The 26,974-nt window shown below is 37.5% G+C and overlaps 1 protein-coding gene across 2 annotated transcripts; it reads right to left on the bottom strand.

The window, feature by feature from the left end:
* Positions 1-1,618: 1,618 nt before the first annotated feature.
* Positions 1,619-25,580, bottom strand: LOC146140970 (uncharacterized). Of its 2 annotated transcripts, none has more exons than XM_083391227.1 (16): positions 25,441-25,580; positions 24,197-24,307; positions 23,730-23,795; positions 22,707-22,854; positions 20,550-20,690; positions 19,358-19,437; positions 18,623-18,732; positions 17,531-17,697; positions 16,510-16,652; positions 15,719-15,828; positions 7,458-9,639; positions 7,100-7,206; positions 5,999-6,194; positions 5,297-5,468; positions 4,404-4,547; positions 1,619-3,691 (listed from the first exon to the last, which is right to left on the bottom strand). In XM_083391227.1, the coding sequence occupies exons 1-16, from the start codon at positions 25,441-25,443 to the stop codon at positions 3,552-3,554; spliced, it is 4,020 nt and encodes a 1,339-aa protein (XP_083247353.1). In that variant the 5' UTR covers positions 25,444-25,580; the 3' UTR covers positions 1,619-3,551. The 2 variants fall into 2 exon arrangements, with proteins under 2 accessions (XP_083247353.1, XP_083247352.1); XM_083391226.1 differs by having other exon boundaries at positions 18,623-18,735.
* Between the last annotated feature and the right edge of the window lie 1,394 nt (positions 25,581-26,974).

Genomic DNA, 26,974 nt, shown 5'->3' on the forward strand with positions numbered 1-26,974 from the left:
AAAAGAATTGTTTACAACAGGGGTCGGCAACCTTTTTTGCACTGCGGACCGGTTTAAAACTAAAATTTTGTCGCGAACCGGCCTTAAAAAACAACAAATGTTCAGGAAAGAAAATTTATTGCAACTTTCAATGCGAACTTTATGCTTGTTTCGCCGCAAAGAGGTGGTCCCATCTAGGAGTCATTGAACTTACTGAAACCCGCGGGCGGCATCCGGCCAGCCAAACAATTTAATTTAACCCATCCTGCGTCTTATTTCAATAAAACGTTTAGGTCTTTACACTTGTATACCATTTTTACTACTTCCTATATTCTTATCAGCTTGTCAAAATAAGGCTATTTAAAGCATTCTTTTAAAAGAAGTCACACTTTTGTAAAACATATAATTATGTATGATCCTATTTTTAATATATATATATATTTTTTTTGATTAGGCCCTACACGACACTTTCAATAGTTAGCCTACGTAATATAAAACCGAAAAAAAAATAATGTCAATATGAAAAAGTACGAACCACAGACCGACACCTGAAAAGAATAGGATAGGCATACGTACAAGGCTTGTCAGAATGGCTTTTTTGACAAAAATAATTTTTTTAACGTGATTGAAGGCTTTTTGGCTTTTTTGTCATTTTTATAGTGTCTAAAAGATAGAGGCTAAAACTAATTATATATACGTTTTTAAAAGCCTAAATATCAAAAAGTTTATAAACATTGTTTGCATGAAATTCTACTGCACTTCAGAGCGAGCACGCTTATAATTAAAACACATGATATTTTAGCCCATTTTTTGATATATTGTAAGTACTAGAAGTTAGATTTTGTAATAACAATATGCATTACGGATGTTGTGAACGTGTTATGTAACTCATATGGCCATAACAAACTAGTTGTTTCGAACCTCACGAGAGATTATCTTAATTTGTTTTATCATACGAATCAACCATGGAGTAGTAGACTGTATTAAAACGAAGGTAAATGTGTTTAAATATGAAAAATAAATTTTATTAGTTTTGACTTTTTACCACGTTTTTATGTACAGTTCGTGTTTAAACAAAATTTTGATCTGACAACCCTGCTACGGACCGGTAACCAACTCCTCGCGGACCGGTACCGGCGTTTGCCGACCACTGGTTTACAACACTGAAATATTTAGCTGCGTTTTTTCGTTATAAGCAGTAACTCCACTAAAATAACAAAAACGTTACCGGTATACATAGCCCGGAAATTGTTTCAGGTACAAAAATTGAGAAAAATAAGTCAATTGTATTAACCAGATAAGATTTTATTAACCAGATAATTTTATTAACCCAGATTAGAGTATTCCCAATTTTATACGTTAACTGTTTTGTTTCATGTCAAAGACTTCTCTAATAGTGGGGACTTCAGTCATTTCAAAAAGACGTGTTTACAACACTGCATATTAGTCTATTTTATGTTTTTTTTCAAAATTGTTCATACGTTTTTTTATGAAATGAAAATTTATGAATAAAAAAAACCGTAAAACTAGACAAAACATAACCAAGCACGTTTCCAACCGGCACGACGCTGGTGTATTGGCGCCATAAATATATACAAACTTTATGTAACAATAACAACGTTAACAGCAGAAAGGCGGAGTTGGATTTTAAGGGGTGGGGGGCGGGGGTTGTGAGAGGAGGGGGGGGGGGTACTGGTGTAGGCGACGCTAAAAAAATCAGTAAAAACGAACGCGGCGACGAGAAAGAAGTAAGATTGTAAAAAATGAAAAAAACGTAAAACGCGAGCGTGGGAAACGGAAAGCAAGCGTTTCAAAAATTGGCGAGATTCTTGTGTTTGTTCGGGCCGGCATCAATGCGCGGTGTACAGAGTGAGCCGAAATTGACATGTACAAGTGCAACTCGGGGGGAAAACAAACAGGGAGGTACCCATAACCGGGAACACTGGGCCTGAAGACCACAGCAGCAAAAAATTGGCCACAAATCACTTATTTTTCTTTTCGTGCAAAAATAAGGTAAACCAGGAGGAATTTTTGGGGGTATAAAGCAAGATTTTTTGTTTGAATTCTACCAATATTGCTGTTTTAATTAGGTTGAGCCGAAAATGTTCAGGCGTTTTTCGTTTACATAACAGCACGGCCGTGGGCAAAGCACGGCTCGTCTTTAACTATTGCTTAAAATTTCACTATTGCTCAAAAGCGTAGAAAAGGGCCATGTTGGCAGCGCGCGGGTACTTGGGGTCGCGTTAAAAACAATCTCTGTCTGAAACTTTTGCAATTGCATCGGAGAGGGAACGCGTTCGTTTTTTTTCGCCATTTTGGGCGCGGAAGCGGCAAGCAGAAAAACTGTCATTCTCCATCGCAGTAAACGGCCTTAAAACGAATGTGCAGAGAGACCGCATGTGTGTAAAGACCCAAGGCGGCAAAAACGCAGGGAAGAAAGGCGTGACGCCAATAACAGTTCGGGTGCTTTTTCAAGCTGCTGATCATAAAAACACACAGCAGTGAATAAGAAAGAAACGAAATGAAACGACCATTTTGAGCTCGGCTGTTTATAGTGAAGCATAAAGCAAAGTCCGGTTCGTAAAAACACGACACGAGAAAAAGCGTCGAGAACAATAACACTTGCGCCTGTCGCAGCAAAATACTGATGAGTCTTGCTCTTATATGCCCATCGATGGGGATCTCAGCAGTCTGGGTCACCACCATTCTGGACAAAAACAAAGCGTGTATCTATGCAGATTGGAATATAATACATCTTTATAGTTGTGTATGGCAAACCAAGGCAATATCTTTTCAGTCGTGGTCAGCAATCCAAGATCGATCTTAATTTTTTATTCATTTTCAACCAACACAAAGCGTATCTTTGCAGATTTGAAAGAGTAGAACATATTTGTAGCTGTGTGCCCCGGCAATATCTTTGCAGTCGGGGTCACCAATTGTTGTAGGGTGTTAGGGGTCAGCAATCCAAGACAGAACTTCATCTCTTTATTCATTTACAACCAACACATAAAAGTGGTCAGGAATCAGTAATCCTTGGCGCATCAAACGATCAGCAATCCAAATCCACGACAAATGAATGAGTTAGGGTCCCAGCCCAAATCTTTGCAATATCTGTCCCCTTCCCTTGCGACTTTTTCAAGCAACAAATAAATCAACAATCGATTTGACTGGCACAGTCGATGACCACGAAATGCACTGTTGGCTGGAAAAAGGTCTTGCGCCCTCACAGAAGGGGAGAAATGACGAGATAGGGTTGCGGCTTGCAGCAAGATATCCGCCGCGTCTCCAGAGGCAGAGAAGTGCATCGTCGTCCATTCTCGTTTTCGATTCGCTCGAACGGAAGCGTTATGACAGCACAATGCTCGGGGAAGTCCCGGAAAAAACGGACGAAATAAAACGAAAAAATACGAGGTAAAAGAATAAGTTAAGAGATACTGGCGACGGCACGTAGTAAAAAAGAATCGAATCGAATGTTCGTCTCGCGATTCACAAAACCTTGGCAGTGAGGGGCCGCGTTTTAATTCGATTCTTTGAATTTATTGTTTTTGCGCCATGACGCGGGCCCGTTTGGGTCACACGGTGGCGCCGTTTACTCGGGCAATGTCGTTTTCGATGGAGGCGTGTTGCGGTGACGTCATAGCATCGTCATAGTCACGCTTGGATGGCGACGAAGGCTTTCGGTTGTGGGTGGATGGTGAGGTCGAATCGGCCGCTGAGTGAAAGAAAAATAATTATTTATAATAAATAAATTATTATCAATTTATGTTTTTAACTATAATAATAATTTAACTATCATGAGAATAAGAATTTCTATCTAATGTTAACCGCGAAAAATGTAAATATTGAAAGTTTTTATGTTTACCTGATATCAAACTGCGTTATATTTTAAAATGTTAGCTAACTCTATGTTGCACTGTTTTTTTTTTTTGTTTTTTTTTATATGAAAATCATGGTATTAAACAAGTCATTTTGAAATGGGTAAGACCCAGTTAGGTCTTTTTAAATAAATCAGTCAAGTCCCAGTGAAGTCCTAATTAGAGCAAGTTCAAGTCCTTAAAAATAAACAACTATTAAAATTGGGAAACCCGTTGGAAAACAAGCTATAACTCCAACAAAAAATCAAAAAAAATCCAACATATAGCAAGTAAATTGGTTTGTGCATCAATTGAGAAAAATAACCCAATTTGTAAACACACTAAACACCATATTTCAAGTCGTTTAAGTCTTTTAAAAAGTCTTTTTAAGTCTTTTAAAAAAAAACAGTGACTGAAGTGCACAGGTCATTACAACACCAATAAAAACACATTGTATGGTGTGTAAAAACTAAAACCTATGGTTTAATTACAAATTTTTCGGGATAAACTTGAATATTTTATTTCTAACTATAGAGTAGGTAATTTTATAGAGGGAAATAACGATCTCACCTTCTTGTTCCCTCCTCTTTGCTCGCTTCCTCTTGCGATCGATGGAGGAGACTTCCTGCTTGAGCTGCTGGTAGACCTTGCGCATCTCGGACAACTTCGCCTGGAGGACCCGGATTCGCTCGTCGGGATCCATCTTGGCCAGCTCTGCGACGACACCAAGTGGACAGGAGGAACGGTTAGCTTTCGTTTTTATAGAATAGTTTGGGTGGTAAAAGGTTGCCAAACTTTGCGGATCATGAACTTATTTTCGTATTGTTCGCGGGTCACTTTTACAGGCTACATGAATGCCACTTGTTCAAAGATTTTAAAAAGATAAAAAATCAATTTCATTAATAATTCACTTGTCTTGATTAACCAGGGTGATAAAGGCAACGAGAATAAAGTTGAGAATATTGGAATTAAACAAAGCTTTTGGCGGGCAACAAAATCGTATGTCGAAATATACAGAAAATTTCGCGTTAGGAATCAGTAGTACATTTGGAATTTTGCGTTAGGAATCAGTAGTACATTGGTGCATTAAAACAATATGTTTGGCATACAAATCTTTAAATCAACAGTTAAAATCAAAAAGCATCAAAAACTGATTTTTACTTCCCATGTGTGACTTTTAATCACAGTCTTGTAAATGAAGGTCAAACGGAATATTACACTAATGTCTAACTAAAAAAATTTCTCATTAAAACAAGCTAAAAGCAGCGCATAAATACACTAAACGATTTTCTGAAATACTTTTTAAAAAAGTATGTTTTAAAAAAGTATGTGAGTTTTAAAGAAAAAAAAGCAATAAAGATTTAGAGACTTTTTGCGAATGTTTTTTTGGCGTTAATGTAAGGTTTTAGTAAAAATATCAAAAACTTTTGGTTCTGCAAATTAGGTACCAGGGCAGTTCTTACCTGCGCCAACGACGGGAGGGGGTGCTGACGGAGGTTCTGGCTTGCACTTCGTCTTCCTCTTCCCAGGTCGCCTCCTCCCCTTGGTGGGGGTGTCTTCGCCCCCCTTACCATTGGAGGGCGCGTCATCGTCGGTCTCGCTGTCACCTGCGGAGCTCTTGTTCGCCTTTCGTCGCTGTAGCGAGAAAAACAGGTTTTGGTGTTTTCGCGGACATAACCAATAGATATTTCGCGTACCAATAGATATATATATAAGTTTTGTGAGTCTTTACAGGAAGGGGTAGAGGCAATAAACATAAAATTATTATTACAATTTTTTTTCTTTTATTGACGATAAAGCAATAATAAATATAATTTGTTTTTCAACTTTGTTAACTAAACATAATTTTTTGTGTGGTTTAGGCAAACCACTCAGGCTAAAAAATAGTACTGACCATAAAAGTCTTACCATCTAAACCCACATTTTTTTTTTAAGCTTCAACACAGACAACCAAACTCTAACTAGGAAGCAGGTGCCAATAATGGGTCACAACTCTATGTGGCTGGGTATTTGAGGTGTGGAAAAAAACATAAAATTTAAGCAGAAATTCACAATTCACACATATTTTGCAGGGTTCATCTTTGAGCACTCCAAAAAGTAATTGCTTGGCGAAAAAAAATGCACGATATTCGTAGTTAAACATGAGAAATAAAACGTCAACTTACAGCGTCTGCTTTACCCGACGACCTCCGGTGGTGACCTTGCGCCTTCCTGCACTTCCGCTTGGCAGCGCCGGCCTCACCGTCGTCGTCATTGGTGACGTCACGCTCTTCCATGTCGTCATCGGGACACTCGTCCTTCGGGGGGTAGTCGGGTGAGGAGGACGAAACGGGTGCTTCCCCGCTGAGGGAACTGGTTCCACTGGGCAGAAATAACTTGGTCAAGAAATGTTTGTGATTGGCCGTATTTGTCTTGTTTTAAACAAAATAACCAGGTTGCCCTATTTAAAGACAAATTGTATTGAAATCTGGACAAGCTTTTGCACAAAGTCGTCGTGTTGCTTTGGAAATTTACATAATTTTTTTTTTCATTTACGAATAAATAGGCGCTGGTCTAGAATCCTACCACAACGCACAATATTTGGGTTGGATGCGAGTTATTATAATAAACAATTATTTAAAATAAGTATTATGTCATGCGTGTAATTTGTAAGGTGAAGGCCAATTAATTTAAAGGTCAATAGCTAAGCAAGGGTGGGAAATCGGAAGCCCGCTCTTGCAAAACTCCATTAAGAAATGGCAGAGATATGAGCAATAAAACAAAACATCTATCGTCATCTGGTGGTAATAGTGTTTCAACTTAAAAGTGTGTTAAAGATTAAACTTAGTACAGAACTTAGAAAACCGAAAATCAGTTTGTATTCATTCGAATTAAGATACTGATGATGTTTATAGCGAAATATATTTGTCAATTTATAACATCCAAACAAACTGATTTTCGGTTTACTAAATTCTGTACTTAGTTTAATCTTTATCATTGATATGCAACCAGAATCTTTTGTTTTCACCATTCGGATTTAGGCAGATATTGGTATTCGAAAGAAAACTTAAGTGTGTTATCTCGAAAAGTACTTGGTCAATTTCAACTAAATTTGAAACAAATAGTAAGAGATTAGGGCTTAGTAGGTGTACCCGTTTTTGGCAAAATCCGGGAAGGTTATACTTTATGGGTTGGGCGATTTGATATGAAATCACTTCTCGGCCACTTGGGCCTATTGGTAATAATGCCATGCGTGCTAATAACTGTTTAACTATGTATTCCGTTACCTTCCGTGGATGTCGGCGTTGTCGCTCTCCCCGTTGGTGTCCTGATCGTCGTAGAAGTGACCCGGTGACGCCTCGGGTGTGGTGGGTGGCGTGTTTTCCAACAGCACCTGAAAGTAAAAACGTAAAACACCTTTAGGAAGCCCACAAAACTCGAAACCACGGTTTCGAGGACCCCGCTATGCGTTCATTTAAGAGGCCAAACAGACTTATCTAACAGTCAGAAAAGTGCATAACATGTACATTAAAGTCGGAACAGAAAACTTGAACAAAAAGTTGTAAATCGGGGATGAGAATTGGCTCAAAATTATAATACACAGAAAAACTCCTGAAAATTCTAAGCGAAGGTACTCAATCTTACCTGGCTATTGGACGGGGCTCCCTGTGGCAGGGCAGGTCTCGGCAATTGCACCGGTGGGGCAGCAGGAGGGGGCGGCGGAGGCGCGTACAACGTCGGGGGTGGGGGGTGACTGACGTCATCGGAAGGTCGACGATTGCTGTCGGAGGAGGAGCTGCCCTCTTCGGAGGTGATGCTCTCATCGGTCGCTTCTTTATCTTCGCTTGGGTTTGAGGCGATTGGCTCTTCATTGTCGGTTGTGTTGGCCGAGGAGATGTTGTTTGCAGAAGAGTCTGCGTTTGACTTGGAATCGCTGCCTGCGTCTTTCTCGATAGACTTGCTACCGTCAGTGCAATCCTCCGCGGCTGGAGCGGCGTCTTCGTCGTTAAGATCCGTCTCCGGTAAGTCTTCTAGATTGGCAGCGATCTTCGGGACCGAGTCTTCATTGTTAGGGGTAATGCTTTCTGGTTGCTCCTGCAAAGGCGATGCTGGCTTGGGCTTTTCAAGCGCTATCACGGGTGCCTCTTCATCAAAGTTATCATCGTAAGCCTCTTTTGGAGGACTAGCATTAATTTCTTCTTGCTCTGGAACAGGTTGAGTTGACTCGGAGGGCTCTTCGGCCGGTAACGCGTTTTCCTCCTCAGGGATTTTACAGTCGGACACTTCCTCGAGTTTCGGAGATTCAGAGACATCGGCTTCGGATTTACAGGACACAAAGGACTCTTTAGAGGAGCAGTCCGACACCCTGTCGGCAACATCATCCGTCGGGGTTGGGCTTCGAACAACAGGAGGGGGACTTACTCGCGCTGGAGTGGCCATAACGGTGGGGCCTTTCTTCTTTGGGATGACATAGAGAGAGGATTCTTTCAGGTAAGGCGACTTAGATCTTCGATTTGACATCCTCCTGGCGGCTGCGATAAGAGGCGGGGATATTCTTCCAGTAGATTTTACTTCAGGTTTAACCTCCGTTTTTATTTCGGTCTTGATTTGCTTTTCCTTTGGCGAGGAATTATTGCCTTCTGACGCTCGCTTGGGAAGTACTTTTTCTTCGGAGGCAGCTCGCTTTGCACAATGAGTTGTTGACTCCGCGGGAACCCTGGGCGCAGAAGAGGAGGTGCTTTGTCTTCTTGTTCTTCCCTTTGTCGGCGGCTTTCTGCCAGCATCTGGATCAGGCTTGATGGCGATCTTTTTCTTTGCTGAATCCTCCGGGTCATCCTTGTCCGCTGCCTTGGATGCAGGTGAGCTGAAATTGAGCGATTGACTAATGCCGCTGACCTCTTCCCGCGACGCTGCAAAAGAATTCACAGTGGGGATGGAATTTCGTTTTTTGTCGCAGACTTCCAGAGTAGGGGTGCGGGGTCTGCGCCCGCATTTTCCGGGGGCCGGGGACGCCTGGGTGGACGAGTCGTTTTCAACCAGACAGGCAACAATCTGCCAGGCTTTGATCCACTCGTCATGGCGACTGTTCCAGCCGTTATAATGCACGTAATACTGGATGTCAGGTCCGTCGTCGAAGTCCACATCCACCACCTTGGCGTTGTAGATCTTGAACGAGTCCTTGCCGTACTTTACCTTTATCTTGTCGCCAGCCTTGTACACGAGCCCCTTGCTTCGTCGCGTCGCGCTGTTCGACCTCCGTCGGTCCGCAATCTTCATCTTCTGGCTCTCATTCATGGATGCGAGTCTTCCTCTGGTGGTGGTCGACTTCTCCGAGCTGGCAGTGGAGCTGGCGTCATCCATGTCCGAATCCCGCCGTGCGTCCGCGTCATTCCTGCTCCTCCTTCCTCTTTTAACCTCTTTAGGAGGAGTAGTGATGTCCGATTCATCGGTCACCGTCTCCGAGATCTTCCTCCGGCGATTGCTCCGGCGCGTCCATCCCTCCGCATCCTCATCGGACCGTGTCATCGGTGAGGTCCTCCCGGAAGACATCGAGAGCGCCTTTGCTAGCTTCTTGTCGCGTGATCTTGAAGAAGAAGAGGATGGGATTACAGGAGGAGGATCGCTCCTCCTGGACCTCCGCTCCTTGTGTCCGTTCGCCTTGAAGCTCATGAGGTACTCTTCGAAGCTAAGGAGGTACTTGGTGTAGGCCTGCTTGGCGTGGTGACCTGCCGCTTGCGAGACTTTCGGGATCCCGAGGTCGCAGTAGATCTCGCGCCACACCGGGAGGCTGACGATGGCGTGGAAGCCGCCCTTCGCTTGCACGAGGCTGCGGGGAAAGGAAGGTTTTAAGAAAGGTTTTTGTAGCTGTGGTTGTTGCTATTGTTTATCAGTGTATTTTATTACCGCGAAAACGAAAGCTTCACTTGCACGAGGCTGTGGAAAAAAGGAGTTTGGAGAGTTTTAAATAATTGTTCTAATGTAGTCGTTGCTCTTGTTTTCGGTGTATTTTAATGCCGAAGAAACACATTGGAAAACAAGCAAGTGGCCGAAATTCAATGTTTACAGTCGCCTTACGAATCATAAGATTTTTTTCCATTTATTAAACCCATTGTATTTTCTGAGTCTATTTTAGCGTTGAGGCATATCGGGACCTAATAGTTTTTATAGCTATTTTTCCCTAAGTATGTCTACAAGTGACGCTGCCATATAATATTTTTCGCAAAAAACTTCTAATCGTGGCTGGAATAGACTCTTAAAAAATAACAATACACACTTTCATACAAAGGTCCCGTACAGTAAGATTTTCTCGCTCAGCGAATAAAACACAAGGACACGTTACAACTTGTCGGTTTGTCACATCAAGAGCTGTCGCTATGGCAACAATTTTAAATGTCGTACAATATAACTAGCTGTCGTTTCTCTCAAATGCTGCGCAACACCGAAAACAACTACTTTTCTATGCCTACCTTTCTATCGGTCGCAGTCTACAACAATTCACATCCGTCGAGCAGTTATTGATACGAGACACAGAAAGACAACAACACGCGGCGTATATGTGACTCGTACTGAGAAGGCGCAAATTTAGGAATTTAGATTGGTCGCCCACCTTTCGGTCAGTTTGCCAGACAACGTCACTAACACCCACAACTTGTTATTTGTAAAGCCCATTGTTTATCAAAACAACACTGGTTGTCAAACTTCATTTGGCATGTACTACGATTAAAATTTAAAAAATCGCGACAATGTTTACAAAAAATAGAATATCGTAATTGGGCTATCGCCCTAATGCACTACATACACGGGATGTAATATGTTAATACGTTGTATAATGTGCATTCAAGTCTGGCATGTATATTGTAATATGAACAGGTTATTTTCCAAATTATAAAAAGTTTGGTGAGAAATTTAACAATTGCGAAATCGCATCACTGCACTAACACTCGGTGTTTATTCACAGTTGCAAAATCAGAGTACAATACAGGTTTGTAGAAAACACCTCATTTAGATTAGGAAAGTAGAAAACACCTCATTTAGACTAGTGGTGCCCCGAATATAAACCAATTTATAACCTAGAGGTCATCCAAAGGAATAGCTGAGGTATTTTATAGAGTAATTTCGAAACGTGACATAAGTAGAATAACCTTTCATTTCCTTAAATTCGGCGATAACTTCCAAAAAAGACAAGGGTCAGTTGCGAAGTCGTAAAACCACGCGTATGCCAATTGAAAGGGGAAACTAGTATTATGCGAATAGGACCAACAAGTGAATAGGGTCTCTAACCTGCTGACCTATTTGTTTAGTATGATTGACTAAAGCGAAAACGCTGAATGTCGTGCGCAGTAGAAGGTTACAAGTTGCCATTTAAGACTATGTTGCAAGTTGCCATTTAAGACTATACAGTGAATCATTTGGCCTTTAGCACAAATAGTTTGTTTTTGCCACGCATGCTTATCAACGTGCGGTGTAGCGCGTTCAATAGAATTAAAATCAGAAAACTTTTAGAACCGGTGGAAAAATAAGAAGTTTTGATGTTGAAAATGAATAATCAAAAGTAAATTTAAAACGTTCAAAATACTTCCTACTTTTGTATGGGCTTTAATATTGTCATACGTCTTACTACAACCTCCAACCACTATACTCCAAACGTTTTGACAAGCTAAACTTTCAAAGCAAATTCCCTAACCAAGGAAATACACCGCATTATAGCGCTGCAGAATCAAGCAGTCTCCGTTTGCTTATCCTTAAATACATTTTAGTCCCGAAAAAGCTGATAACATTTCTGTTATAAAAACGCACGTTTTACTATTACTAACTATGTAGTTATAAGAAGTTTTGCAAAAATCTACAAAAACGCACTTACACAGGTAACGCACAGAATTTTCCAATGAATCGCAGCACAACTCAAAAAATAAAAACTCTTTTTAAAAGGCCACCTCATGGACCGACCAAAGTCGCGGTTAAGTGCGGCATGCAATGCAGCTCAAATGAAACACATAGGTTTAAAGGTGCGAGGAAAAAGGTGGAATACTTGCAAGTGTGTAGAGCAGCGCTCCAGACTATTGTTTACTAGGGACGCTTAGGTGCGAAATCGTTGATAAGAACTTGCAAATCGAACGAAATTGCGTCTTTTACACGTTTTTTTGCACACGTGGCTTCTTCAAAGGCGCCAGTTTGCAAAATGTTTTTAATGCAAATTTCAGCGAAAGTGGACAAATGAATGCAATCAAACACTGTGGATTTAGTCGTGTCTAAATGTTATAAAATTACTTCAAAAATACGCGTTGATTCATTCGAATTAAGATATACTGTTATGACGATGCCTTTGCTGGTGAAATATATATATATATATACGGAAGTGTTTTTATATCGACGTTGATGTTGTTCTTATTTTGGTATTATGGCTGGATTCAAAATATAAATCTTTCAAGAAGTTTTAATAGTGTCTGACCTAAATTCTAGCTTAGCTAGACTGTTATGCTGAAAATATATTCATGATTGACGTCCAAAAGGTAGTAACATTGGAACGAAAAAGATCTGGGATAAGACGAAGTTTTGCACATTAAAAAAAAACAAAAAAAAGTTATCAAAGACGCCGTTTTTATGTAAGCATAGGCCGCCGATCAATTAACTGCTTCTCGCCAAGTGAAACCACCTGGAAAACTCCAAAAAAACTAAAGATAAAATTATACGCGACCCAAGTTTGAACCCACGGTTAAAATAACTGGTATATGTTAAAGTACGTAGCTTTGCTATATTAACACAGACGGAAAATTGGCTATAGAAAAATCAGATTGCAATGGCCCGTAGAGGCGTGATATTACAAGGCTTGGGCCGCGACGAAAAAACCCACATAAAAATCGTAAGAGCATTGAACAGAGGTGACAATCGGCCAGCAGACATATCGATTAATAAGTCGCAGGGGACCGAGCGTGATAGTCTATAGGCCGAGAAAGGGCGACGGTCGTTCCTGTTTTACAGTTGTGGCTCTATTGTTTGTAAATAGGGTCCGGGTACAACGAAGTGCTTTCGAAGTATTTTAAGTACTAGTTTTACAAGTGGGGTTCATGGAAATCTGGGGCTCAGTGAAGACGTTTTAAGGAGTCTAAGCAACATCTTTTTTTTCGCAAAACATCCCCTTCTCTTTGAATTTTATTAATTAACGAATCATTTTCAGCTCGTGTATAAGTAGTTTATAGAAGGACTAAATTAAATGTAATTAAGAGATTTCCTTTTATTTTGCTTTGTTTAAAATTAACGGTTACCTATTTGCTCATAAGAGCAAAATTGACAATTGAAAAGGCTTGAGAAGCTAAAAGCCTGTTTCAAAAAGTTTGGCCATGAAATAACATTGGGCCTAATTTTTCAACCGTGTTTATGTAAAACTTTACACCACTAAGGCAAACATAAAGCTTAAATAAAAATCGTCTGTCCCGAAAGTCGCCATGTAACCAACAGAAAAACATGTAGTTCAAAGAGCAGGTTTGATTAGAAAAGGCAGCCATTTCCATCCAAACAACACATTTAATGGGTCATTATGTGGTCGTTCCCATGTTTCCCATTGCGCCAAATTGAGCCTGATGATTGGCTAAGAAAAGGGACATGGCACGTAACTGTGTTAAGTATAGCAACGACGGGTGTTTTTGGACAACTGGGGGGGAAATGCATAAACCAATGTTCTAGAACTACGTAGCAAATGGTAATAGGTAGAACTTTGGTGGCAAAGGATTCTAAAATGTTATCGAAAGGATACTGTTTTGATTTTCCAATGGATGGTTTCACACAATTTAAACTACCAACGAAAAAACATCCCTCTAAATTTGAAAATTGTTCGTGGTTTAAATCATTGCAAACGCTTCCTTGTAGCACGTTAACCTTAGTTTTAATTAAACACCAAAACAGCGATTAACGCAGAGCCAAAGTTTGACAAATGCCCGCTAGCAGTTGCATAAACCACATTCATCAACGCGTGAGCCAAACAGCAGGAAATTCTCAATTTTTTCTAAGAAGCGCAGAGCTGAAGTGCAATGTGTCGAATTGGAAGCGAAAATCCCATTACCCATTCAAAAGAGCTTCAAAAAGCCCCAATTACCAGCGGTTTTGAATTGGCAAGGCAGCAGCCCGGCCGCCGAGTCACGTAGTATTATTTAACAATCGAACCGCGCGGTCGCCAACGAAACTGCGCGTGGCGGAGCTGCCTTCTTCCTTTTTGAGCGCGCGCGCGAGAGAGCTTCTCTCGCGTGATGTCGTGTATTGTTGTGGCGCTTTATGCAAGTCGCTTGACCCAGATTGTATGGCTTTTCCTGGCAACTCTAGCCAACAAGAGAAGCGAGACAAACACAACAAGCATGCCAAAGTGCTGCAGTATGTTGTCGGTAAGCGAAAGTAATTGGCGCAAGCAGCCTTGGTGACTCGAGTCAACAGGTAAGTTTGCCTTTGGAGTTTGTTTTAGCTTGCTTTAAAGGGAATTATTTTTGGCGAAAACGCTGCGTGGTGTGAGTTTCGCTAACTGATTTGAACACATGTATTAGGCAGATTTTTTTAATTTTAAGTGTCACAGTAGCACCGAAAGTATAACGGTCTTATTTAAATTACAACTCCAGCATCAAAGATATTCAAATACTTTTCAAATAAGATTTTTAGGTCTTTAAAGACCTAATATTGGATCGCTTGACGTTTTTTTGAATATGGTTCGACAAAAAAACAGTACATACGCCATGGTAAACACAATTATATTTTTGGGGTATTTGTTTTCGACGGCACTGTCAAAAACGCATAACTTAAGCCGGACAAACAATAAATTCAAAAACTATTCAAAAGCTTTTAAAAAAAACCCAAATACTTTCAAAATCCAAATACTCTTTGGCAACCCTGTGTGACAAACTGAAAGTAGATGAACGAGAAATTGTCCGGCTTCCTAAAGGGCAGTACTACTATCGCTTTTCATGTGGCGATCGTTTGCAAATTGCACGTTTCACCGGGTCGGTTCCTTTGCTAATTGGCGGTTTAGCGGTTTATGAAAGCGCAGCGGCGCGGTGAGTGACCGAAAGTGTGTCACGGCTCGCCTTTCGAGGGAGGGGGTTTGTCACACGCTTGTGCGCGCACAGTGCAGCTTGTGACGTCATCGCTTACGACATCGACGGGTGCACGTGGGGAATCTGTAGGGCAGTGGTTATCAACCGGGGTGCCGAGGCACTCTAGGGTGATATTTTTAACGCTCAATGGTGCTGAGAGATATTTCAAACTCTTTAGAATTCCAATTTTTAGTCTATTGGTAAGCTTCTTGATACAATTTGTGCGTACGATAAAAGTGCCAATGATTAAACAGTTTTTTTTCAACCTTGTTGCACAGTTAATGTGCTGTTTCAATCTAGTTTAGAGTAACGTTAGAGTTAACCACTCAGAAACACTTGCTGTAGGAATTTGGCTATGTTTGTGAAGGGACAATACGAAACTTAGCAAAGTGCATTGCCATGTTTTGGCATGTATTAGATTTGCGTTGGTTCAATTTTGTTAAAATCTTATCATCAGAAATATACCTCCCATTGTTTTTGTAATAATTTTTTTTTTCTGGAACTTAAACTTGGGGTGAGGGGTGGGGCATAAATTGTTGAAAGCCTGCGGATGGGGTCATCAGTTAATGCAGGTTGATTACCACTGGGTCAAGGCATACAACTCCGGGTCACTCAGTTCAGTGTCGATTGTTTTAATAGTAATTGGACAAACTCCGTCAATCGTTTTGTTTTACATTTTTTAATGCTAAACTGGGTATGCCTTATTATATAATAAAACAATATGTATTACAAAATGAACTTTAATAATTTTTTGTTACACTTGCTTACAAATTTAAGTAAAACAATATACTTCAATATTTCATTATGGTCATATTTAAAAAAAAAAAAACTCACTTGTAGAGCAAGAAAAGATCAAGGTCCTTGTAGCCGAGAACAGGAGTCTTGTTCATGGGGGTTCCCCTGTCCTCCATGAACTTGTATAGTTGCTCAAGAAAGTCATGGTTCTGAGGAAAACAGCTTGGTTAGAGTGCAGTTCCCAAACTGGGGTTCGCGGATCAACTGGGGTCCGTACAGCACTTTCAGAGGGTCCGCAATGACAATTTGTCTTTATTTGTTTTAAACATCAGGCTTTAGCGAATGTTTTGAAACATTAGTCTATGTTTTAAACATTATCTGTCATCATTATTGTCTTTAGCTATGCTTTATTATTTTTGATCATATAGCATATTTTTATAAAGTCTCTTCTGACATAATAAAGCATCCATTATGCTGTACTACCTGTTATCAGCGAATTGTTTGCACTAGTAAGAAAGTTGTTACATCAGAAATAATCGTGTCTGCACTAGTGTCCGACAACAAACCTGGGTCAACTGACCCTTGAATTTTTCTAGGGCCGCGAAGTATCAAAATAATTGCAACGGGTCCACCAAGCATAATTTTTAGAAAAGTTTGGGAACGCCGGGTTAGTGTGTGTACCAACTGTACCATATTAGTTGAACTAGCATCAAAGTTTGTCAAAGTCAACAAAACGTTACAGAAGAGTTTAAACTTTTGTTGAATCTCAATAAAAAAAAAACATCAAAATTTATTTCTCAATAAGTTGAAGCATCGTAAAATAAACAAAAATAAAAGACACCACGAGATCACTAAAAGGTTTCTTCAGAATAACAAAAACAACGACAAACCTTCTCAGTTTCCTCGGCCACCGAGTTTTTGTCGTTCTCGTCGCTTTCAAGCTCCTCTTCGTCGAGGATGTCCTTGATGTCGGTCCTCCAAACATCCGGGAGGATTCCCGTCTCCTCCCAAGTGAACGCTCCTTCCAAAACATCTAGTCGTCGATAAAAAAATGAAGATTAAAGTTAGAATTGAATTCAAAGCAATAAATAGGCTGTTGAAGTTGGAAACTGCAGTTTTGAGATTTATTACTGAAATTTGACAAACGCATTGTTTACTATAAGTTTTTATACATTCAAACGAGAATAGTCTCTGTATGTGTTTAAATAATCATAAAGTTGAAAGTTGACATCAGAAATAAAAAGCACAAAAATAAAAAGTATAATACTCAAACTGCAGTAACAAATATTTTAAATTAAAAGCAGTTAAACAGATTGTTTGATTCCTAATATTAGCCACATATTGTTTGCTTTGTATTATTAGTAATGTCAAAGTAGCAAGGTCTATGTGGTGTGTGAGTGTTGGTTTCGACTATGAGGCGAGATTTGGAATCTTTGTAAGTGTTTATTTCAGTTTTAAGCTGCACTACACTTCATACCCAGTTATTACGTGACAGTTAAAAATGGTTTTCGAAATTTGCATTTTGTGTTTATAATGAAAATGGGAGTAATTGTTTTTTATTTTGGGTAGCTGGACCTTTAAAAATTTGGAAAACTTTACATTAAGTTTTATGACAATAAAAGTACTTTGCAGCAAAAATAGCAAACACTTTTTTAGGGAAATAGATCACACATATCTTCATCATAAACAAAAGTATAACATTTAAGATACATAAAATTCTAAGTCATTTTTTTGTAACATTGGAATTTACGCTTGAAACATAAATAAATTACAGATGTTGCAATAATTAAGCCTACACCAAGATTTTTTAGTGAAAGCAAAGTCTGTTCAAATCCTGCGTCAAATTTGTTGACCAACTTAGCTTTTTATGCGTTGACAGTACAACTATGAAAAAAACACAATTAGTGTTACCTTTCCATGCTGCATCAACTTTGGAAGGGGGGTTATTTTTAGTGAGACGACCGCACCTTTCCACCGCAAACAACTTGCCGTTCTTGAACGAACGAACGGTGATGTGTGTACTCGGCAAATTGTCAACATCCTCGTAACAAAGAGGATTCACACAAACTGCTGGGTACCTGATGAAAGTAAATGCATACTTAACATCAAGAAATTTAAAACCGATATATACAGATTTGCCCCCCCCCAAAAAAAAATGAAAAAACAACAACAACAGCAAAAAAAAACAAAGTGTATTTATGGGTAAATAAAATAATATTGGATGAAGGAAGTAGAACAGGGGTGGTAGAAACATGTAGAACAAACCTTTGGAAACACAGAAAAATAATTCTTGATTTATTGCACTCAAATAGCGTAAAAATCAATTTTGGCACCGTTGAGCATTAGCAATGGCACCTTAGGGCGCCCCCTGAATTGGAAACTTTAAAAAGCGTTGATTTTGTTTGTTTGAGTAACTAATTACCCTTTAATTCATTTAGTAGAACAAAATTGTTGCAACATTTACAATAAATCTAGATGATCAAATATATTGGCATAAGTAAGTTATGCCCCTTTCAGATTACCCAAGTTAAGAAACGCATATTTTGGTCTTTGACTGGTTGACCAAGCCCTAATGTAGAGATTTCATGTTCATTTGACAAAAAGTCGTGAAAATACAACAGGGGAATATGCAACTGTTTTTTAAAATAATATTTTCTAACATATGCATATGGTCCGCCAATCAAAAACTGGTCGCTACATGTTTCTTATAACTAGACGCAACCATCCATGATAAAAGTAATAAATTATATCGGTTCCAATTATCGGACATAAACGGCATAATAAGATACAAAACCAACCTAAATCCAAAGAAACGATATTTTACTTTGAACATCTCTAGTCCTACATCTATCTCATTTAACAACCTTTATCCTGTGTTTAAGCTAGCACCATAAAAATAGGTTAAGAAAAATTTAAACGGTAATTTAAAAATATAAGAGCCTGGAACATCTTATAATCACCCTAAGTACATCAATAATATCGCGTAATAGCTTATTAGCTCACCAGTGCTTGCGTTTATCGGCTGGTTCGACGAGCACCAGCTTCCCCATGAGGGCATCAGCAAGCCACTTTTTTCGCTTCTCTTCTTCTGTCTGTTCTTCGCAGTCATCATCCTGCTAAACAATTATGGTTTGAATACCTTTTGTAGATATATAATGAAAAGAACATTTAGAAACATTGCAAAATCAAAATTTGTACATGCCCTTTCATCTGAAAAAAAAAATTATACCATTTCATTTTTTTGACCAAAAATCTAACTTTTTGTTATTGTTTTAATCAACAAATCAACACATGGATTTAACAAAGATTGAAGCAATGAATTTAACAGTGAATATACATTTTATTTACCAACATTTATTAAAGGTCATTATACAGAACTGTCATATCCCATTAATGACAATGCTCTTTCAAACATGCTTTGAAAATATAGCCCTAGGGTGCTTGCAGGTTACATAAAAAAGTTACATAAACGTTACACAGCCATTAGGATTAAACCAGTAAAAGGTAGAGAACAAAAATCTAATGCAGAAATCTGTCACTTTACAAAGGAGATATTAACACAATATTAGGCAGATTGAAAAAAAATCACTTTTTTAACTATTATTAATGAAAAAAACAATCAATTGTTTAAAAGATCTGGTTCAAATCAACAAATTGACAAACTACTAATGAATGATACAAGTTTGTGTCAACCAAGATTTCTGTTTTTATGCTTTGTTGTTTGATATTGTTTCTCACCTTATCTTTTTTACTCGTTACAAGTTTTCTTTTGGCACTTGGTTCTCGGTCTGAGCTCTTGTGGTCATCGCTATCAACATCTGAATAAACAACACACAAAAATAAAGTTCAGCAATCAATAAAACAAGGATAATACATAAAAAAAAAACATGATGTAGTTTTGGTACTGTCCAACAGAAGTTAACAGGACTAGAACCACAAAGTTTTAGGAAAGCAAAGTTTATTTTATTATATTCTGCTTTGATTCTGTCCTATTTAGGCATTTTCTCAGTCTGATTGACACTTTTCAAAGCTTAAAAAGATCAAAACTAAATTATGGTGAATATTTTACATATGTTAAGCCATCTGATTAGACTTTCTTTACATTTGATCCGTTTAATTGTAAGTTTACCCCATGCATAGATTGAATATATCACATCTTTATAAAAGCTTAAAAAATAGGTAAAAAATTAGGATCAGACAGAAACAGAACACATATCCAGAGTTTTAACATGCACAATTGTATACATATATTTAAATTGCATCAATAGCAATAAGCAAAGCACAAACAGGTTAGTCAAGCAACTTGGTGGCTAACCGGCGCTGGGTTTGGCACTTCCACAATAAACCCTGGGGCAAACTACTTCCTAGAGTTTATGGAATGGACTAAAACGACAGACAGAATGTAAATACTGAGAAACATAACCAACAATTTTGTAGAAAGCATACAAGCTTGGTTGCGGATGTATTGTGTAAACTATTTCAGACATGGTAAGAGCATTTTAGCAAAATAAACAACTATGAAAAAACTTTGTTTAGACTAGAATCTTTTGAGGTTGCTCTTAAATAAGAAAATAAACAGTTAAATATTTCTTTTTTGGTGGACCAATAGTAAAAGATTCCTGACCAAGACTATATTTATGCAGAAGACAAAACAATAATAGAAAAATAGAAAAAAATGCTTTAAAGACAGGGAAAATACAATGATATGGCGGTTTCGAAGTAGTTAAAGCAATTCCCACAGGGCAAACATTCAGAGAAAGAGCTGTTACAAACAGCAGGAGCTGCTGTAAACAAGCCAGCGAGTTAATTTGACTCCAGGTTCTGCAAGCCATGCTCAATTGCATGCCTTTACAGTCAAGCAGCAAAACAACACAGTGGACTTTCTCCCAACTGCTCAAGACACTCACTGTGCCTGAACACTTTGTCTTACCTTCCTCTGCATGAGTTGGCGTACTTTGGGGCGTTTTGCGCTTTGCTTTTCGCTTGGCGCTGAGCACAGGGGTGCCGAAATTCTCCGGGTCGGTCAGGGGCAGGTGGTCCAGGGTTTCGCTCTCGGCAAAGTGACGCAGACCTGGTAAAAGACGACAAAAAGTTTTAAGATCGCTGCTGAATTTAAACAAAGTAGATATTCCATTTAATAAAAATGTGGTCAAGCCCTGCTTCTGATAGGTTCTGTGGGTTAAAATTTAATTTTTTGCAGTTATTTGAATGTAGGTTGAAATTAATTTAATTTTCTGGCAGTTATGTGAAATATTTTAAACGAGTCCTCAAAATGGAAAACTACTAAGAGAAAACATGTGTTTAAAAAAATAATATTAATATTTAATAAAATAAAAAATATTACTTATTTAATAAAATAAAATCCTGCTTCTGGTAAGTTTTTTGGGTTTTTTTTTTGTAGTCCTTTTGAAATATTTCAAATGAAATATTACACAACTATAAAACTTAAACAGACAAATCACTTCTGATAAATCCTATTTATCATAAAAAGATATATTTCCTAAAACTCTTTTTATACGGACATGTGTTTTTTAAGCCTAAATAGTAAAGATTCATAAACAGTTTTCATGACATTGCAAGTGTGCTCTGTAAGCTTTTATAACGTTTGAACATAAATTATAATACAAATGTTAGTACAAACAAGCACCTAAATGCACATTATTCATTCGAAAACCTCTATTATTATCATATAAACAAATTGCCTAGTCAAGTAGCTTTAAATTAAGTGCAACTATTAAGATGTGATACTATTGTTTTGTAAAAGTGTCTCTCACACCTTTTTGAGTTCTTAGCATCAGATTCAAGCAGAAAACCACTGACATATAGGATAAGATGCTGGTTAGAGATGTAGTAAAAATATGAAATTTACTAGGTCTCCATTTATGTTTAGGATAATGCTTAGTTGCTTACCCGACCTAGTTTATGTTTATAGCCACAGACAAGTCTGCAAATCTACAGGGCAACCTTTGTTGTTAAACAGTAAATGTGCCATTGAAAATAACTGCACACATGTTAAGCAGATTAACTTGTGTGGTATTCCTGTAGTAAACATGAATATAAACAACCACATTTTTTTTAAAAGATAAAGCTGAGCTAAGGTAATATTCAGGATATTATATTTTTCTACACTTTGACAGTTGGAAGTTATGCTTTCATTATATGAATGGAACAATTTTCCCAATTTATATGTTTATTTTTACTTTACTAAAAATACACTTTAAATTTCATAATGTCATGTTTTTTTGGTATAAAGATGTCAAACAAACCAATACAAGGTTTTCAGTTGACAAAATGAATTTGAAAAACAGTTAATTTGATTTTGGACCAAACAAACAAGGAAATCTTTGTTAGCCGACAGAAACAGTTTAGCCAATAGTAAACTAACTGCAGCCCCCAAGCGTGACAAAACACACACATCTGCAAACATTGATTGCACAGGCGCACTACAGTTAGCACTGTTTTAAAGTCTTGTTAATAGTTAACTAATAGATCTGTGGTACAACGTTAAGATCAAGTGCGATATGGAAGGTCATTGTTGGAGTTTCACTTTGAATAAATAACACAATGCAAAATCCAATCATTGAAATTTTATCTGCCAAAAATCCTATTTTTAGAGGAAACATGTCAAAACATGCTTTTTACATAATTCATCACGCTTATAATCAAATTGCCTCAGTAATTTTTTCAGATTTTCAGAGTTTTTGCCTAAGTCACTTCTTGTTACCATCCCAACCATAGAAAAAGTACCTAAGTGATTTTTTTCCAAATGTGCATGCAAAATGACCTAAAAATGACTTAAGGACTTTTTCTATGGATGGGGATGGTAACAAGGAATGACTGAAGCAAAAACTTTGAAAATGTGTAAAAATTGACTTAGGCAATTGATTATGAACAGGACATACTGTACTACAACCAGTCAGTGTCATTTACCCTAAAGAAGGTGAATCTTTGAATAGGTTGCCAAAACGTTGGTTAAAAATTACGATTAATAGAAGAGCTGTTTTGTAACCATTATTACTATGCCTGGAAGCAACAGTTTATATATGTATGTCATTAAATGTTAAAACAAAAAAAAAGATGTGCAAACCTTGTAGGCAAAGTGATCCACGCTGTAAGGTCCTCACGTCACCATCGTCAAACTCAACCGTGTAACTGCTCTTATCACGAGTGTGAACAATAACACCTTCCGACCATGCATTTTGTTCAGGAAACTGGGCATCCACGGTGGCGCCAATCTGTTGCAACAAAACAATTGTCAGCCAAATTAACGGATACCGCATTATCAAAACAATCACTTTTTTATGGAAAGGAGCAAATTGAATCAACCCTAGTATAAATTCAGATTCTTATTAAAATAATATTGCGTTTTGAAGTTCAAAAACCCTGAAAATATTCCAGCCCTACAAATAAAATATTGCAAAAGATTACAAACATTTGGAACAGAAGAAGACTACGTTTGACCTACAGAAAAACATGGCCATAAAATTTTAAAGCAAATCTACTAGGTGCTCCACTTCTACAACTTAAAAGAAAAAAATGTATTATGTCAATATTGTTTTTATGCAACAATTGTATAAAAAACTGCAAGTCAATATCAATTAAAAAAACAGAAAATCATTCAACTCTTATTTATACTTTATAGTCATGGCTTAAATGTTTATTCAGGAAATCTGGGATTTAATAAATGTTGGCATGCACTAATTGGTTTACTGAGGATCATTAGACATGAATAGGCGGATTATTCCAAACAACAATTACTTTATTAATTGTTCCAAGAACAAATATATACATATGTCAATAATTATCAGTAGGGCCATTATTATATTTATATGCCAATGATGTTTAAAAATTCTTCGCTAGAAAAGTTGTTTAATATTTGTACACGTGTTGATTCTGCTGAGATATATTAACAGATGTTTAAGAGCAATGCTTGACAGCCATTGTTTAGAAAATTGATTTTGTGTGGTTCTTGTGCAGACCAACACAATGCCATTCAGGATTTAGGTGTTATATTATAAAACTAAATAAAGACATTGCTCCACTGTGCCAAAACACAAAACAAAGCTGATACAATCGGTTATTATTGCTAAAGGAGTTATTAATTTTATACCTTTAGCTGTCCCCTGATTGATTCCTCAGGAATGTTATACGACTTTCCGTCTTTTTTGTTTGACACCTGCAAACATAAAATAAATAAAAATATTAGCTGGGATCAACTTTACAATTTACAGTGACTAACATAAACCTATCTCCTGACCTTAGTTTATCAATAAGAGTGTTACATTAGCTAACTAACAACAAACAAACATGCCTTAATAACCAAAGATTTAATTTGTTTGAAACTGGAATTACATTAGACTAATTAGTTAATATCAACTGCTTAGCAACTTTTATCAAATGAAATGAATTAGGAAAACAAAAAAAATTGGTTTAACAGAGCATTTGTCATTGCTAATCGAAAGTGTATGACAAAGTTACACAAATAAAATATGCTAAAACACAATCAAACATTTTAAACATTTGTTTAAATATCTCAACAGATAATAATTCAAGTGACCAAAAGAACAATAAACTTACTTTGAACATGACATTTTTCTTGACGGTTTTAATCTTTGCTTCACAGAATGCACCTCTATATTTGGCACTAACTTCAGTTCCAATAGCAAGGTAGTGTTGCTCAGATTCCTCCTAGAATGGAAAAGAAAGGATTTAATAAAAAAATTTTAATAAAATGAAAACTGCAAGATGTAGCCAACATATCAGGTTCTGAAGGATATTGTAGCAATATATATATAAGATAGTTTTTACGGCACAAAAATGCTATAAACCTTCATTAAAAAATTATGTTTAGATCAGAATTGTTTGATTGATATTTAATCCCTGTAGCTTAGAAAACAATTTAGTTTTGACAACTTCTTGCTGCATTAGAGACTATTTGACTATTTGTATACATATTTATACAAATTAAAAGCATAAAAATAATACATTTATATACTGGTGCTACAGAAAAACTTTTATTCCAAAACAAACTGTTACAACTGCAATGTTCTCAAACTTTCTGTTTATCCAGTTGAATTTTAGTAGAAGCTGCTTGGACCTTTCGACTAACAAACGACCTCCAAAACATCTCTACACCTTCCCACTAAAATAAACATGCAATGGAGTAAAAATGTAAATTCCTTTTCTAGCTAAAACGATGCTGGCAAAGAAGCTATGATAATGCAACAGCAATTTAAACTAACTTAACCTAACATTACTAAAAAGATTCGTTTAATATTTTTTAAATTTCTAACACTAACAGATTTTATAACTTACTAGTTTTATAATCTTAGAACAACCATTGGCAGATTATTTATTCATATTCTCTCACTCAACTACTAAAATGTCTGAATTATTTTGAACTAAGAAACAAATTAAGGAAACAAGTTCTCTTTAATCTGTCAATTCCAAGTTATAACAAAATTCGGCGCTGGTCTAGAATCCTACCACAACGAAACACCATTTGGGTTAGGGTGCGGGTTAGCGTTTGGGTTAAGGTGGGTCAAGTATTATTATTAAACAAAGAATATAATAATACTTGACCCACCCACACCCAAACGCTAACCCGCACCCTAACTCAAACTTTGTGCGTTGATTTTAGAACTGTGGTAGGATTCTAGACCAGCGCCCAAAATGCTTGTACTTCACAGGCGTGTTAAAGAAGATTCAGGTATGCATTAGCTAAAAAGTTTAAAAACCAACAGAAACAGATGTACAAACAGTCCTTTTTTAAGGAACCTGCAAAAAGGATCAGGAAAACTTTGTTTTAACTAGAAACTCACCATTACGAGGTTATTTGGTTGATTCAGCGTTCGTCTACAGATGCGAATTCAGCGACAGGCACAATAAAACGGACATTAATCGGGCCGCAAACGCATTCCCTGCGTTGCATTGAAACTTAAAACTGTGGCGAAACACCAATAATACAGGCCTAACAAATTCACAGATGAATGAACTGAAATCGAGATCAACAACGTACGCAACCGAGCCTTGTGATTGGTCGCTTCGGACCTGACGTCACACCAGCTGCTACACGATTAGGCCCGAAGCAGTCGCTGCTCATTCAGGTGTGCAATTCTTGGAGCCGGTAACGTCATGCCGAAAGCGATACATATGTTGATATCGTACTGTTAGCTTAATTGTACGCTAAAGTGTTTTATATTATTGTTTTGTTCTCGTAAAGTTTGCAATGCGCTCAAAAAGTTTAGTGGTTGGAAGTGTTTTACTAGTTAAATAAACAAAATAAAGTTTCTATTTCTCTTCAGTGATGTATATGCATAGGAAAACTCTTGCACGGATTTGTTTAACGGGATATTCACGGCTTTTACAACACACGAAATTCGACTACAAAAGATTAGAGTTAAAAAACTTCGATCAAAATGACAAAGAATTCCATATAGTTTGCTAACACCTCGTTATTTTAAATTTCGCGCTTTTTGGCTCAATAAATTAATACCATTATAGGGAATCTACTATAAAAAGTGTGTTAGGCATATTACAGGCAAATAGTCAATCTTTGTCAGAAAAGGGTTTTTAATATTATATTTCAAGAAGTTTTTAACTGCAAAAAGGATTTCAGTGATTTAGCAAAATTCTTTTAGCTTCGTATTTAGCCCAAGCCAGCGGTTTTTAAATTGTGCGTCGCCCCTGGTGCATCGTTTAAATATTCCAAGGGCGTCACATAATGATTCCGTTTCGTATCTTAACTTTATTCCGGTATTAAAATGCTTTAATTTTGTTTATTTCATTACGTTCAAATAAAAACCGCAAAGCCAAAGTGACACAAAAAAACGTTTCCGCAAAGATACAGTCTTGCTATAAAAAAATCAACCACAAAAAGAAGTGTAAATAACCAAGCTTTTAAATCGCACTATAACTGCAAACCGTCATGTCAACTGAAAGGCATGACCGATAACATCAGATCGGAAGACTGATACCAGTTCGAACTGTCGCCATGCGTTTGAACTGCTCCATTTATTTGACTATTTTAGCACATGGAAAAACAAAGCAGCCTACCTATACTATAGTGCAAAGTAAAAAAGCAAAGTGCGTATATCTTCTGTGTGCTACCGTGTATGGCCAATATTATGCGACTCTGGCATAGTTGTTACTTTGTACAACGTCATAGGATTGTAAAATCAGGTTCCCTGTTCAAGTTTCTCGGCTTTTCACTTAAGTTTATGATATATTAGCCTTAAAAAAAAACAGTTGTCGAATAAAACAGTGCGGAAAGTGTTTGTTTGCTTTTTATAATGCTACTTACAATGCTTTCGAACATTTTTCCTATCACAAATTAAATTTCCATTTACTGGCCAA

The sequence above is a fragment of the Ascidiella aspersa genome, chromosome 6 (genome assembly GCF_963924565.1).
Source record: "Ascidiella aspersa chromosome 6, kaAscAspe10.2, whole genome shotgun sequence".
In the NCBI taxonomy this organism is placed as follows: Eukaryota; Metazoa; Chordata; class Ascidiacea; order Phlebobranchia; family Ascidiidae; genus Ascidiella; species Ascidiella aspersa.

Excerpts from the sequence above, each read along its gene's own strand:
- LOC146140970 (XM_083391226.1), bottom strand. Across the intron at positions 16,653-17,530 it reads AGTTGATGCAGCATGGAAAG|ATGTTTTGGAAGGAGCGTTC; the intron begins GTAACACTAATT and ends ATCGACGACTAG. Across the intron at positions 15,829-16,509 it reads TGGCCGAGGAAACTGAGAAG|AACCATGACTTTCTTGAGCA; the intron begins GTTTGTCGTTGT and ends TGTTTTCCTCAG.